The 16,197-nt window shown below is 37.3% G+C and overlaps 1 protein-coding gene across 4 annotated transcripts in view; it reads left to right on the forward strand.

Annotated features, from left to right (window-relative positions):
- The window catches only part of HERC3 (HECT and RLD domain containing E3 ubiquitin protein ligase 3), a 120,663-nt gene that overhangs the window by 92,514 nt on the left and 11,952 nt on the right, over window positions 1-16,197 (forward strand). For all 4 annotated transcript variants that reach the window (XM_074228143.1, XM_074228142.1, XM_074228145.1 and 1 more), the window contains 2 exons: window positions 10,009-10,075; window positions 10,784-10,866. In XM_074228143.1, the coding sequence (XP_074084244.1) occupies window positions 10,009-10,075; window positions 10,784-10,866 (150 nt within the window). The remainder of the gene's footprint in view (window positions 1-10,008; window positions 10,076-10,783; window positions 10,867-16,197) is intronic.

The raw sequence follows: 16,197 nt of genomic DNA on the forward strand, positions 1-16,197 counted from the left end.
GTAGGAACTGATTTTTTTAAGAAAGATTTTATTTATTTTGAGTTTTAAAATTTTTTCCCCTATTCTTACTTCCTCCCCCTACCTCCCACAGAAAGCAGTCTGTTAGTCTTTACATTGTTTCCATGCTAGACATTGATCTAAGTTGAATGTGATGAGAGAGAAATCATATCCTTAAGGAAAAAAAAATCAAGTATTAGAGATCTCAAAATTACATAACAAGATAATGGGTTTTCTTTTTTCCTAAATTGAAGGTAATAATCTTTTGTCTTTGTTCAAACTACATGGCTCTTTCTCTGGATACAGATGGTATTCTCCATTGCACACAGCCTCAAATTGTCCCTGGTTGTTGCACTGATGGAATGAGTGAGTCCATCAAGGTGGATCATCATCCCCATGTTGCTCTTAGGGTGTATAATGTTTTTCTGGTTCCACTCATCTCACTCAGCATCAGAGAAGGAGAACTGATTTTTTTCCTTTGATTTATTTTATTTTTTAATTTATTTTTATTAAAGATATTATTTGAGTTTTACAATTTCCCCCCAATCTTACTTCCCCCCCCCCCCACGGAAAGCAATCTGTCAGTCTTTACGTTGTTTGCATGTTGTACCTTGATCCAAATTGGGTGTGATGAGAGAGAAATTATATCCTTAAAGAGAAGTCTAAGAGGTAACAAGATCAGACAATAAGCTATCTGTTTTTTTTCTAAATTAAAGGGAGTAGTCTTTGCACTTTGTTCAAACTCCACAGCTCCTTGTCTGGATACAGATGGTACTCTCCTTTGCAGACAGCCCAAAATTGTTCCCAATTGTTGCACTTATGGAATAAGCAAGTCCTTCAAGGTTGAACATCACTCCCATGTTGCTGTTAGGGTGTACAGTGTTTTTCTGGTTCTGCTCATCTCACTCAGCATCAGTTCATGCAAATCCCTTCAGGTTTCCCTGAAATCCCATCCCTCCTGGTTTCTAATAGAACAATAGTGTTCCATGGCATATATATACCACAGTTTGCTAAGCCATTCCCCAACTGAAGGACATTTACTGGATTTCCAATTCTTTGCCAACACAAACAGGGCTGCTATAAATATTTTTGTACAAGTAATGTTTTTACCCTTTTCCCTCATCTCTTCAGGGTATAGACCCAGTAGTGGTATTGCTGGGTCAAAGGGTATGCACATTTTTGTTTGCCCTTTGGGCATAGTTCCAAATAGCTCTCCAGAAGGGTTGGATGAGTTCACAGCTCCACCAACAGTGTAATAGTGTCCCAGATTTCCCACAACCCTTCCAACAATGATCATTATCCTTCCTGGTCATACTGGCCAATCTGAGAGGTGTGAGGTGGTACCTCAGAGAAACTTTAATTTGCATTTCTCTAATAATTAATGATTCAGAGCATTTTTTTCATATGGCTATGGATTGCTTTGATCTCCTCCTATGTAAATCGCCTTTGCATATCCTTTGACCATTTGTCAATTGGGGAATGGCTTTTTGTTTTAAAAATATGACTCAGTTCACTGTATATTTTAGAAATGAGTCCTTTGTCAGAATCATTAGTTGTAAAGATTGTTTCCCAATTTACTACATTTCTTTTGATCTTGGTTACATTGGTTTTATCTGTGCAAAAGCTTTTTAATTTAATGTAATCAAAGTCATCTAATTGGTTTTTGGTGATGTTCTCCAACTCTTCCTTAGTCATAAATTGCTCCCCTTTCGTAGATCTGACAGGTAGACTAGTCCTTGATCTTCTAATTTGCTTATAGTATTGTTTTTTATGTCTATGTCCTATAACCATTTGGATCTTATCTTGGTAAAGGGTGTGAGGTGTTGGTCTAATCGAATTTTCTTCAATACTAACTTCCAATTATCCCAGCAGTTTTTATCAAAGAGGGAGTTTTTATCCCAATGGCCAGACTCTTTGGGTTTATCAAACAGCAGATTACTATAATCCTCTCCTGCTTTTACACCTAGTCTATTCCAGTGGTGTTGAGTCCGGAGGAGGGAACCCAGGCCAACATCAATATGATGCATAAGCTGGTTCGTTTATTGATCACAGGATACATACTTTTATACTCTACATTTACGTAACCAATTACATAAGCGTTTTAGCAAGCATTTTTTTGACATGCATACCTTGTGTATGTCTTAGGTGATTGTTTTGAGAACCAAACAGTGTTCTGATAAACAGAGAGAAGATTGTTTTGAGAACCAAACAGTGATTTGATAAACAAAGTGCAGAAGGTAATTATCTCAGAATGCGCTATCTATCTGAGCCTGGGAATACACCTTGTTAGCTCAGACATGCAGCTACTCCCTTATCTAAGCTCTGAAGTACGTCTTACTGGTTAAAGCACATAACTATTTCTGTGTTAACCCTTCATAGCTCTTAGCCTGGAATACATATGACACAACACCGTGGTCCACCACTCTATTTCTTAGCCAATACCAAACAGTTTTGATGACTGATGCTTTATAATATAATTTTAGATCAAGTGGGGCCAAGCCACCTTCTTTTCCACTTTTTTCCATTAAGCTCCTGGCAATTCTTGACTTTTATTTCTTCATATGAATTTACTTATAATTTTTACTAACTTGTTAAAGTAATTGTTTGGAATTTTGATTGGTAGGGCACTAAACAGATAGTTTAGTTTGGGTAGAATTGTCATTTTTATTATATTAGCTCTCCCTATCCATGAGCTGTTGATATTTGCCCAGTTATTTAAATCTAATTTGTGTGAGAAGTGTTTTATAATTGTTTTCAAAAAGATTCTGAGTCTGTCTTGGCAAATAGACTCCCAAATATTTTATATTGTCTGAGGTTACTTTGAATGGGATTTCTCTTTCTAGCTCTTCCTGCTGTTTCTTGCTAGACATATATAGAAAAGTTGAGGATTTATGAGAGTTATAATCTGCAACTTTTCTAAAATTGCTAATTGTTTCCAGTAGTTTTTTAGATGATTTCTTGGGATTCTCTAGCTAGACCATCATGTCATCTGCAAAGAGTGAGAGTTTTGTCTCTTCCTGCCCAATTCTAATTCCTTTAATTTCTTTTTCTTCTCTAATTGCTGATGCTAACATTTCTAATACAATATTGAATAGTAGTGGTGATAATGGTCACCCTTGTTTAACCCCTGATCTTATTGGGAATGCCTCTAGCCTCTCCCCATTAAGTATAATGCTTGTTGATGGTTTCAGATAGATACTGCTAATTATTTGAAGGAACAGTCCATTTATTCCTACACTCTCTAGTGTTTTTAATAGGAATGGATGCTGTATTTTGTCAAAAGCTTTTTCAGCATCTATTGATATGATCATATGATTTCTGATAGGTTTGTTGTTGATATAATTGAGTATACTAACAGTTTTCCTAATATTCAGCTAACCCTGCATTCCTGGAATAAATCCTACTTGATCATAATGTATTATCCTAGTGATGACTTGTTGTAGTCATTTTGCTAAGATTTTATTTAGGATTTTTGCATCTATATTCATCAGGAAAATAGGTCTATAATTTTCTTTCTCTGTTTTAACTCTTCCTGGTTTAGGTAACAGTACCATATTGGTTTCATAGAAAGAGTTAGGCAGAGTTCCATCTTTCCCTATTTTTCCAAACAGTTTATATAGGATTGGAACCAATTGTTCCTTAAATATTTGGTAGAATTCACTTGTTAATCCATCAGGCCCTGGAAATTTTTTTTTTAGGGAGTTCAGTAATGGCTTGTTGGATTTCTTTTTCTGAGAGAGGGTTGTTTAGGTATTTAATCTCTTCTTCATTTAACCTGGGCAACTTATATTTTTGTAAATATTCATCCATTTCACTTAGATTATCAAATTTATTGGCATAGAGTTGGACAAAATAATTTTGAATTATTACTTTAATTTCCTCTTCATTGGTGGTGAGTTCACCTTTTTCATTTATGATACTAGGTATTTGCTTTTCTTCTTTCTTTTTTTAATCAAATTGACCAGAGGTTTATCAATTTTATTGGTTTTTTCATAATACCAACTTTTGGTTTTATTTATTAATTCAATAGTTTTTTGCTTTCAATTTTATTAATTTCTCCTTTAACTTTTAGAATTTCTAATTTAGTACTTAATTGGAGATTTTTAATTTGTTCTTTCTCTAATTGTTTTAGTTGCATGTTTAGTTCATTGATTTCCTCTTTCTCCAGTTTATTCATATAAGCATTTAGAGCTATAATATATCCCCTAAGAGTTGCTTTGAATGAATTCCATAGGTTTTGGTATGTTGTTTCATTTTTTACAGACTAGGATAAAATGGTGAATTCTTTCTATAATTTGTTTTTTGGTCCACTCATTTTTTAAAATGAGGTTATTCAGTTTCCAGTTTGTTCTGGGTCTGTATCTCCTTGGCCCAGTATTGCATATGACTTTTATTGCATTGTGATCTGAGAAAGATGTATTCACTATTTCTGCCTTTCTGCAGTTGATCATTAGGTTTTTATGACCTAGTACATGGTCAATTTTTGTATAAGTTCCATGTACTGCAGAGAAAAAGGTATATTCCTTTCTATCCCCATTCAGTTTCCTCCATAAATCTACCATATCTAATTTTTCTAACAATCTATTTACCTCCCTAATTTCTTTCTTGTTTGTTTTATAATTTGATTTATCTAGATCTGATAGTGGGAGGTTGAGGTCTCCCACTAGTAGAGTTTTGCTGTCTATGTCTTCCTGTAGTTCTTTCAGCTTCTCCTCTAAGAATCTGGGTGCTGTCCCACTGGGTGCATAGATATTCAATATTGAAATGACTTTATTGTCTATGGTACCTTTAGGAGGATAAAGTTTCCTTCCTTATCTCTTAACGCTATCTATTTTTGCTGCTGCTTTGTCTGAGATAAGGATTGCTACCCCTGCTTTTTTTACTTCAGCTGAAGCAAAATATATTTTGCTCCAACCTTTTTCCTTTACTCTATATGTATCTCTCTGCTTCAAATGGGTTTCTTGTAAGCAGCATATTGTAGGATTCTGGTTTTTAATCCACTCTGCTATTTGCTTACATTTTAGGGGAGAGTTCATCCCATTCACATTCAAGGTTATGATTACTAATTCTTTATTGCCCTCCGTGCTATCTTCCCTCTATTTGTATTTTTCCCCCTTCCCCCCTTTTATCCATATTCCCCAATCTTTTGTTTCTGAAAACCACCCCCTTCAAGTGTGTTTGCCCTCCTATATCACACCCTCCCCTTTCTTTCCCCTTTCCTTTTTTCCCTTTTCCCTTTCCTTCCTTTTGTTATTTCCCCTTATTTCCCCCACTCCCCTTCCCTTTCTCCATCCCCCCCCCCTCCACTTTTCTCCTTTTAATACTTGAAAGGTTAGATGTTTTATAAGTTAACTGAGTATGTGTAGGTTGACTTTAAGCCAAGTCTGATGAGAAGAAAATTCAGGTGTTTCTCCTCTGCTCCCTTCTTCCCCACTATTACCATAGGTTTTTTGTACCTCTTAGTGTAATGAGATTTATCCCATTCAATCCCATCCCTCCTCCCGTCTCTTTCCTGTCCCCCTTTTTAGGGAGGTAGTGTTTTTTTTTTAAATCATTCTATCTAAGTCATAGAAAATTCTGAGTGTCTGTCCATTCTAGTTCTGTATATTCTATCGAATAGAGTCAAAATTCCTGAGAGTTATTGGAGTCTTTCTCCCAAGTGGGGTTAAAGCCAGTTACATCCCATTAGATAGTAGTCTCATGAATAGGTCATGAATGTCCATCATTTCTGGCTAGGTGTATTCTCTGTTAGAGTTACATTTCTCAAGGTTTATGAGAATCTTTTTTTTTTACCCCCATGCTAGGATATAGCCAGTTTCAACTTACTGGATTGCATTTTTTTTTCCTTTTACTGCCCCCCCCCTTTTTACCTGTTCATGTGTCTCTTGAGCCTCCTGTTTGATGTCCACATTTTCTGTTTAGCTCTGGTCTTTTCATCAGAAATTTTTGGAATTCTTCCATTTTGTTAAATGTCCATCGTTTTCCCTGGAAGAGAAGGCTCAGCTTTGCAGGAAAGTAGATTCTTGGCTGCATTCCAAGCTCCGTGCTCTTCGAAATATCTCGTTCCAGGCCCTTTGATCCCTTAAAGTTGATGCAGCCAGGTCCTGCATGATCCTTAGTGTAGCTCCTTGATATTTAAATTGTTTCTTTCTGGCTACTTGCAGGATATTCTCTTTTATCTGATAGTTCTGGAATTTGGCCACAACATTCCTTGGTGTTTTCAATTTAGGATCTTTTTCTGGTGGGGATTGATGTAATCTTTCAATAACTACTTTGCCCTCTGATTCCATGATATCAGGGCAGTTTTCTATCACTAGATCCTGTAATATTAAGTCCAGGCTTTTTTTCTCTTCAGTGTTTTCAGGAAGTCCTATAATTTTCAGGTTGCCCCTCCTCGATCTATTCTCAAGGTCAGTGGTTTTGCTGATGAGGTATTTTACATTTGCTTCTATTTTTTCTATTTTTTGATTTTGTTTAACTGACTCTTGCTGTCTCATGGAGTCATCACTTTCTGTAGACTCCATTATTTTTGGGGGGAGGAGTTTTCTTCATTAACCTTTTGCAACTCCTTTTCCAATTGGTCAATTCTACTTTTGAAAGAGCTTTCCATTTGAGCAATTGAGGTTTTGAGAGAATTAATTTCTTTTTGCATTTGCTGATTTGAGGATCTGAGAGAATTTTTCTCATTTTGTAATTGTCCAATTGATGATCTGAGAGATTTATTCTCCTTTTGTGTTTGTCCAGTTGTACTTTCTAAGGTTTTGTTTTCTTGTTGCAAGGTATTAATTGTCTCTCCCAGATTTTTAAGCTCCTTCCTTATTTCTTCAAGGAAGTCTTTCTGTGTTGGAGACCAGATTGTATTCTCCTCAGAGGTTCCAGGTCTCTCTGAGTTGGGGTCTTTCCCTTCTAGGAATTTTTCTATGGATCCACCTTTCTGCTGACCCTTCTCCATTATGCTAAGACCTTGTGTTGGGGGGGGGGGGGCTGGTTCACCTGGGCTTGGGATCTCTAAAGGCTTTACTGAATGCAGTTTCTCTGGCTGGCCAGTAGGAGGTGCTGTTTTCCCTCTCTGGGGTGTCTGTGACCTTGGTTGAGGCCTTCTCCCTTTGCTTGAGGGAGGAGTTGGAACTGTTGAATTCTTTTGCCTTCAATCAGTGGTGGGCTTTACCCTGGCCTGAGGTCATTCCTCAGCTGGGCTGGTTCTTCTGCTCACATACCTGTGCCTGAGGCAGAAGTAGTTTGCACTTGTTTGTTTGGGAAGAGGCCTATGTGCATGGAGGCGTGGGCTCAGAGTTTCTCAGACCCGAGGAGCCTAGGGATGGTGTCTGCAGCTCTCCTGCACCAGACTTCTCCCCCCAGCCTGGTCCCCAAGCTCCAGGGGGACAGCACCAACACCAGTGCCTCTGCTTCCCCACGGACCCAAGCCCCCTTCGTCCAGCCCCACCGCTGATCCAGCAGGTCCGGCTCTCCGGCCCTCCGGCCCTCAGACTCCCAGTTCCAATTCAGCTGTTAATCTGGCTGATCCGGGCCTGATCCTCCCTCTGAGCCCAGACTCACCCTCCTGAGTTCGGCCAAAGCTGCTGCTGCGGGAGACAAATCATGAGGTAGATGTTCTTTCTGCTGGCTTTTTTTTTTCTGGGTTTTGTGGGTCAGATTTCTTTTAAGAGGTTTGTTTCATGTGATAGTTGGGGAAGAGATCAGGAGCCTTTAGAACTGTGCCTGTCTTCTCTCTGCCATCTTGGCCCAACTCGGGAACTGATTTTAAGGAAGGTATTAAAAAGAAATGACCTACTGGCCATGGTGAATATTTATTATCCTGCTACTAAGGAAGTTGAGACCAGTAGATCACATAGACTCAGGAGTTCCGAGATGAAATAGATTTGAAACCTATTATTAAAAGTTCAGCATCAATAAGCAGAACCTTTGGAAACGTGCTACTGGACTGCTTAAGGAGCAATAAACTGGAATAGGCTAGAAATAGTGTAAGGCAAAGCTTCCATGCTTCTCTGTAATGGTACCAGGCTTGTGAGTAATCAGTCACTAAGCTTCCAACCTGGGAAGGATAGGAAAATCCAGTCTCCAAAAAAGAGAGAAGAGAAGATGGGAAGAAGGAAGAGAAAGTAAAAAGAAGAAAGCATCTAAGGGAAAGAGAAGAAAGAGGCAAAAGATGTGCCTTTCTCTTTAGAGAATCATGATTAGACCTGCAATTTTATTTTTATAGGGAACTGCCAGAAAAGAAAATTCTACCTACCAATGCAAATTGACACCTTTTCTGAAACATTTATTCTTAGAGATTTGCTTAAAGCACTGAGAGGCTATTAGAACATGCTGTCTCATGCCCTACATTAAGCTCCAGAAATTTAAAGATTGAAGAATGAAGAGTGAGGACTTTTTTTTTTTTTTTTTTTTTTTTTAGTTTTTTGCAAGGCAATGGGGTTCAGTGGCTTGCCCAAGGCCACATGGCTAATTGTTAAGTGTCTGAGGTTGGATTTGAACTCAGGTCCTCCTGACTCCAGGGTCGTGCTCTATCCACTGCACCACCTAGCCGCCCGTGAGGACATTGTTAGAAGAGAGAAGTGGAAGAAATACAAGAAATAACAGAAGATGGAGGGTAAAGCAAGTATTAGGGATAACAAACAATTACACGACTCAAAGGAAAAGTTATTTTTCAGTTGTTTCAGTTATTTCTGACTCTGTAATCTCATCTAGGGTTTTCTGGGCAAAGAAACTGGAGTGGTGTGCCATTTTTTTCTCCAGCTCATGTGTAAATGACAAATGGGATTAAGTGACTTGCCCAGCATGCAAGATGAGTCTTCCTGACTCCAGACCTGGTGCTCTATCCACTACGGAGCCCCTATCTCTCCACAAGGAGAAGACAGTTTTATTTAGATTAGAAATGTTTGTGTTCCCTGTTGTCCTTATCTTTATCTAACCATGTATATGAAGATGTGAATTTGGTAGATCAATTTGTAGTTAAGTAAGCTTGATTTGAAACAGTATTCCTGATCAACTACTGGCAAGAGCTGAGAATCAAAGATTAAATAAAAGAATGGGAGGGAAGTAGAGTTACAAAACTCCACTCTGTAAAAAACAGAGTTATCAGATAGGTTAGTCCTTTTTGATTCCTCTTTAAGAATATATTTTTCAGGCTCTTGTTAAAGTTGCCTGCTGTACCCTAAAGTATATTGATTGTATTAAAAAAAAACAGTAATTCAATTCAAATTCATGCAATGTTTCTTTCTCTCTCTCTCTCTCTCTCTCTCGCTCGCTCGCTCTCTCAAATGTGTGTTTGTGTGTGATATGTGTCTGTATATATATGTATATTATCTATATCTATTATATATATAGATGTGTTAGAAGGATTTCTTCACTTCTTTGCAGAGAAACTAAGGCTGACTGTGGGTCGGGTTCATGAAGATTTCTATCAGCCAATATACATTTTCATTCTTAACCATCCACATTATGCAGTATCTTTTTTTTTAGGTGTTTTTTTTTTTTTTTTTGCAAGGCAATGGGATTAAGTGGCTTGCTCAAGGCCACACAACTAGACAATTATTAAGTGTCTGAGGTCGAATTTGAACTCGGGTCCTCCTGACTCCAGGGCCAGTGCTCTATCCACTGTGCCACCTAGCTGCCCCCTGCAGTATCTTTTGAACTTTCTCCTGGTATCCTTCTCTTCTTGTGACTCTAAAGCCAAATTAACCAAGACTCTTTGTGTGTGTGTGTGTGTGTGTGTGTGTGTGTGTGTGTGTGTGTGTGTGTGTGTGTGTGTGATATAAATTTTCTCTTGAACCTAAATTGCCATGAAACTGGTAAGAAAAGGTAGAGATAATTGCATTTCCTCTTCATCTCAAGTTTTATTACTTCTTAAGCCATAAGTTAACTTGTATGTCTGGATTTATATGTATTTTAGAATCTTTTTTATCATTTTCTCAATCATAATTATAATTATGACATGAATGCAATTAGGGGTTCTGACCATTCTTCTTTACTTTGTGTCTTTAATTTTAGGAGTCTCCAGCAGCTTCTCGATTACCCAGGGGAAGATGTAGAAGAGGTCTTCTGCCTCAACTTCACAGTAAGGAACACCAAACATGTAGCTATTAAATTGTTTACCTAATTATGTGTATACTATATAGTGCCTAACTGTTAATTCCTCATCAAGTCTGTCATCACCATTTTCATTTGGCTTCAGTGTTCTTCAAAAACAGAAGAGATTCAAGGATTTGTTGAAAATATATTGGGGGGGGGGCGGCTAGGTGGCGCAGTGGATAGAGCACCGGCCCTGGAGTCAGGTGTGCCTGGGTTCAAAGCTGACCTCAGACACTTAATAATTACCTAGCTGTGGGGCCTTGGACAAGCCACTTAACCCCATTTGCCTTGCAAAAACCTAAAAAAAAAAAATGATCCCTAAGCAGCAAAAATAACAAAAGGACCTAAATAAAAACAACAATGTTAACAATAACACATTTATATGGTACTTTGTTTGCAAAATAGAATTTTTATAGAATGAATGAATAAATCTACTAGGTATTTAGTTATCCAATTTATCTTAAGTTTTTATTTTCTGTAGTTAATATTTACTGTCCTCTAAATTTCTCCTATTCAGACTTAATCTTAAAAGATAGTTGAGCAAGGAACAAGGGAAATCACCTGAAAAAAAATACCCTTCTTGTTTACTAATGCAGGTTTTCTCTTTTTTTATTTTCCTGTTTTGCTTCACTTAAGATTATTCTGGAAATGGACATGGAATAAAAGAATGATTTTCATTTTTTTTTTAATAAAGATATGCAGAGAAAGTTATGGGGTAGTTGAAGAGAAGAAGCTTATACCTGGAGGAGACAAAATGACTGTACAGAAAGATAACAGGTTAGTATTTTTAATTTTCCTTTTATGTGTCCATAGCAGAAAAGCATATTTCATTGCTTAGAAACTAATCTGTTGACCTTTTTAGGATAAGAATAATGCTAACTTTTAAGTTCTTTTGTGGAAACCCTGTACACTGGAATCAGAGAACAAGGGAAAAGTGTTGCATTTTGTAAAGCAGTCACGAATGTTCTTTTCAATTGAGTAAGAAAATTGATCCTAGCTTTAGATTTGGATGTTCATTCTTGTTTTTAGTTTATGATATTCATTCTAGTGAAAATTGGCTTGTATTTTCAAATATAGCTGATGTCTGATTTTAAGGATCTGCAGAGTTTTGGGTTTGTCTTTTTAGAAAGAATTACTTTTTTTTTTAAATCATCTGTGAAGAAGAGCTTTAAAAACTCAGTAGTTTGTTTGAAAATTAAAATCATTGACTGATTTACAAGGAATGAAAAATAGTTTCTTATTGATTTTTGTTATTAACATGCCAGAAACACCTGAAACTTAACTTCACCAGCCCAATATATTTGTATTTATATGAAATCATGACATTTTTAGTGTGTCACTATATAGTCATCATGTTCACATTTAGCCTTCCATATGACTTGTGTTTTTGTTTTTTAATAGTAAAATAACTTGATTGTCAAGTGAATTATTAATTAATGGAAAAATGAAAGATTAAAAGTGGCATGGTTTATGGGATAGAACTTTAGAGTTAGGAATGACAATAACAATAATAATTGCTAAAATTTTTACAGCATTTACTGCACTGTGCTAAGCACTTTATAATAATTCTCTCATGATTCCTACAATAACCCTGGGAGATAGGAGTTATTATTATTTCCATTTTACATCTAAGTAAACTGAAGTAAACAGAGGTCAGGGGATTTGCCCAGGGTCACATAGCTGGGAAAGAATGTGAGGTCATATTTCACCTCAGATCTTCCTGACTCCAGACCTAGTCCTCTAGCTACTACACTACCTAGCTGCTTCTAAAGAAGCCCCAAGGAAAGTAGTGGAAATCTCACTGCAAATACTTTCTCTTTTCCTTTGTTTCTTTATCTGTATAATATGAGAATTGGATTCAGCCTACGGAGGTCCTTCTAACTCTTAAATATGTGATCCTATTCTTTTCTCTTAGAATGTCTCTTTAGAACTGGCAGTAGAATCTAACGTTTTGGGTGACAACTAGGGATAGAAAAGTTAGCTTCAATGCCAGAGTCAGCTGAAACTCAGCTTCACTAACTCAATAATCAACATAAATAGCTTTTGGTGATGAGCTTATTTTTACTATGAGAACAAAAAAGCTAATCTTGTCACAGATAAATGTGTAATTGCTGCCTGGCACATTTTTGTAAATATCTTTAGGAATGAAAAATAGCAACTTAATAAATTTTGTTATTAACATGCACATACATACATATTTGTATTTACATATGTGCATATATAAAAATATTAAAAATCAGCATCTGTAACAGAGGTTAAGTGACTTGCAGCTAGTAAACCTATGATTGTAGGTTTTATATGATGTGTAGAACTCCTTTTGGCATCACTCTTAACTCACACTGTCCCCAGAGGGGTCACTGCTATCTTGGGGTCAAGGGGTAAACCTTCAGGTAATTACTTCTAACATGTAATTCATGAGCTCCTACCAATTTGCTTCCCATTAATAATGGCAAACTAGCCAGTAGTCTTGATCAGCCATTGGAAAAGCCATTGACTCAAAAAGAACAGTAGGTAAGTTTTCCCTGGAATTTTACACTTTCCTAAAGGAAGAAGGAGCATGGTGGACATGGATGTAAAGTACAGTGTTTAGTGAGGCAAACAATATGTGTAGGAATCATACATGGCAAAGGCAGCTTGCAACTCTGCAAGGAACCAGTGCTTTGGTCACATTTCTTTCTCTAAAACTTCTATGTGAGACAGGCTTATTAGTGTCAAAATGGCCAAGCCACCCCTCTGCTAAAATGAACTAGCCCTTCATAGGGGCTCAGTGTGTTTCCTGACCTAGACCTGGTCAGGCAGGTGATTCAGCTTCAGACTCTTCCTAGGGTTCCATGTTTCTGTATTCATTCATGAGACTGGTAGACAAACTGATAGACTCCCCATTTCCTTCTTTGATGGGCAGCTGTAGTCTCCACCACTTGTAGCCTTTGGCATGGTCTTTTTTAAAGGGAAGCAGCCCGGATGCAGAGCCAATGTCAGAATGATCTACATTTTAGCAAACATAGGAAGTGTGAACCAAGAAAATCACCTTTCAATGTCTTAGGCAACTCCTTACAATGACAAATTGCAGAATAGTTGTGGATCTGTATTGATAGATTTCTTTTTTTAACTGCAAATTCACTACATTGATGTAAATTCAAAAATGTTCTCCATTCCTGGCTATATATTTTAATTGAGTTTACTTTTGAAGTGCAGTTTTATTTTTAATTCAGCTTGTCTCTTTTTTGAAACTGCCACGTTGAATGTGGAATGATTTTGTTGCTCCAGATGATTTCTCTTATCATCTCTGATGGCTCACATTCAAGGAAATGTTTTTTCTTTTTTTCTAGTTGAATAATCCCGCTAAATTTCCTGAGTTACTTACTTGATTCTTTATTGAATATCTTTCTTCTTCAATCTTGTTCAACTCTTCATGACTCCATTTGAGGTTTTCTTGGCAAAGTTACTGGAGTGGGTTGCCGTTTCCTTATTCAGCTCATTTTACAGATGAGGAAACTGAGGCAAACAGGATCAAATGGCTTGCCCAGGATCATACAGTTCAAAAGTGTCTGAGGTCAGATTTGAATTCATGAAGATGAATTCTTCCTGGCTCCAGACCTGGCACTCTCTCCACTCTGCAACCTAGCTGCCCTTCATTGATTTTATATACATATATATGTATCTATATCCCTGGCAATCTTCATTGAATAGGAGCAATTGCTATATAGTTAATCTATATCCCTGGCAATCTTTGATGAATAGGAGTAATTGCTATTGAGTTAAAAGGGACTCAAGAATGGTCTCATCCAGCTTTCTTAAGACAATGAAAGTGCCGAATTGAGAAGTTAGACTTAAATACAGTTAGACAAGTTATAAAAGTCAAGACAAACAGTCCCTCCCCCCCTCATCCCTATCTTCTGTATCTGAATCTCCTGCCTCTAGGATAAAATATAAAGTATTCTTCTGGGCATTTATAAATCTTTACAATCTGACTTTAGCTTCCCTTTCTAGGTTTACATTCTCTATATTACAGTGAATATGTTTAGAATTGTGATGAAATGAAGACCTTTGTAGGCCTTTCATCAACTAGTTGAAGATTTATTTAGCCACAGCATGGAAGAGATACTTGACAAAGATGTAATATTTAGTTGAGGTAGAAACTTTATAGAAAAGCCTATGGTTAGCAGGGCAGATCAGGGTTGTTCCTAATCCCTCAGACATCTTAGCAAGTCTCAAAGACCTCAGGCTCATAGTTTGCCAGGTTTATATTTTCTACTCTTAGGTGATCAGAATGTCCAATCCTTAACTCCCTTAGCCCCACACCTCAAGGTCAGTGTAAAGCTTTTTAAAGAAAAATCAACCTGACTTGCTTGCAGCAAGGTCCTAGGAAAAACTGGCCAGACCCCTTTATCAAAGTATAGGAGGTAGAAGGGATTTCATTTGGCCTTTCCTAATCTCACCCAAATTGCTAGTCTCTCTCCTTATTTACTTTGTATTTACTTAATATACACTTGCTATTTACTTAGTTATAGTCTTGTTCCTCTCATAAATTATATGCAATAATAGATGTTTGTTGATTATTGATAGTTATAATCCTTCCTTTTAAATTAGGAGACTATGTAGCTGTGGGATAGTGTTTTGAGTATCTCCATTAGATACCCTTCTATTCATTTTATAGTTTCTTCCTATTCCAGGAAAAACTCTAGGTTAAATCAGTTAGATGATATCTTACTCTCCCACCATCTGTTGCTTCCTCTCTAACCCATATGCTATTGAAAAAATTTGGAGAAAATTACAAAATTGTGCTGACTAGGTTACATAATCTCAACTGGACTCTTGCTGCAGGTAAAGCAATCTTTTACATCTCTGTAATCAATTTAATATCCCACTCAGCTTTTAATACCTCTTCTAACTTCCCATGGCCCCCCGCATATCTGCTTAGCTAACAATTTTACCTCATATTTCAATGAAAAAAAATTGAAGTCATTCACCAAGAGCTCTCTCCTTTTCTCAAATCACTCAGATGACTTTTGCTACTGTCTCCTTCTTCATTTCTACCTCTCATGAAGAGTGGTCCTTTTCCTTGTCAAGGATAATAAGTTGTACAGGTGGTCCCATTCCAGTCTGTCTTCTCCAGCAGATTCTTTTTTTTTTTAATATTTTTGCTAGCCAATGGGGTTAAGTGGCTTGCCCAAGGCCACACACTAAGTAATTACTAAGTGTCTGAGGCTAGATTTGAACTCAGGTACTGCTGACTCTTAAGGCCAGTGCTCTATCCACTGTGCCACCTAGCCACCCCTCCAGTAGATTCTGCCTTGCTTTGTCATCTCCATTTTCTCTATAATCTCTAGTATCTCCTAGTCTATTGGCTGCTTCTCAAACATATCTATTTCTCTCCAATTCTTAAAGAACTCTCATTTGATTCAACCATTTTTACTAGTTACTCCTTTCAAAATAATTGCTTTCTTTGAGATATTATAGACTTAGCAACTGATTTTCATGACATTCTTTGTTACTTCCCACGTAAGTATTTCTTGACCCTCAAACCAGAATCCCCTTCACCCTAGGAAATGCATGGGAGAACACCAAATACCTATTCCCCACTGGAAGACTCTGATTCCCACTTCTATGGGACTCTTTGGATCTTTTCGTCACTCTTATTATTTCCAGAAAGCAAAACCACCTGCCTACAGTGACACTGCTTAGTCCTCTAAGCAGTCTCTTCTAAGGAGAACTTTTACATTAATCACTAAGTGTTATGGCAGAGTAGAGGAGCCAAAGTGTCTTTACATTCAAGTAAGCATTGAGTTATAGCCAATTCTGCCACTGCCAAAGCCTGCTCTTTTCCTATTGTGCTGCCATAACGGCTGGGATCCTCTCTTTTCTTCCCTTTTGTTTATGGACTCTAGGGTTCAAGTCTCCACATTGTCCAGTTGCTCCTGAGGCCCACCTTTCTGCCAGTTCCATCGAGAACCTGTCTATGTCTGTTACTCCCTCCTGTGCTACTACTACTAGGACCTAGCCTTCTCTCTGTTATCTTGAGACATAAAGCCATACCCTTAAAAATAACGTCTGACCCTACCCTCTGTGAAGAGGATGGTCTTCAATGCCACTTCCTTCTAGGTTGTA

Source organism: Macrotis lagotis, chromosome 3 (genome assembly GCF_037893015.1).
Source record: "Macrotis lagotis isolate mMagLag1 chromosome 3, bilby.v1.9.chrom.fasta, whole genome shotgun sequence".
NCBI lineage: Eukaryota > Metazoa > Chordata > Mammalia > Peramelemorphia > Peramelidae > Macrotis > Macrotis lagotis.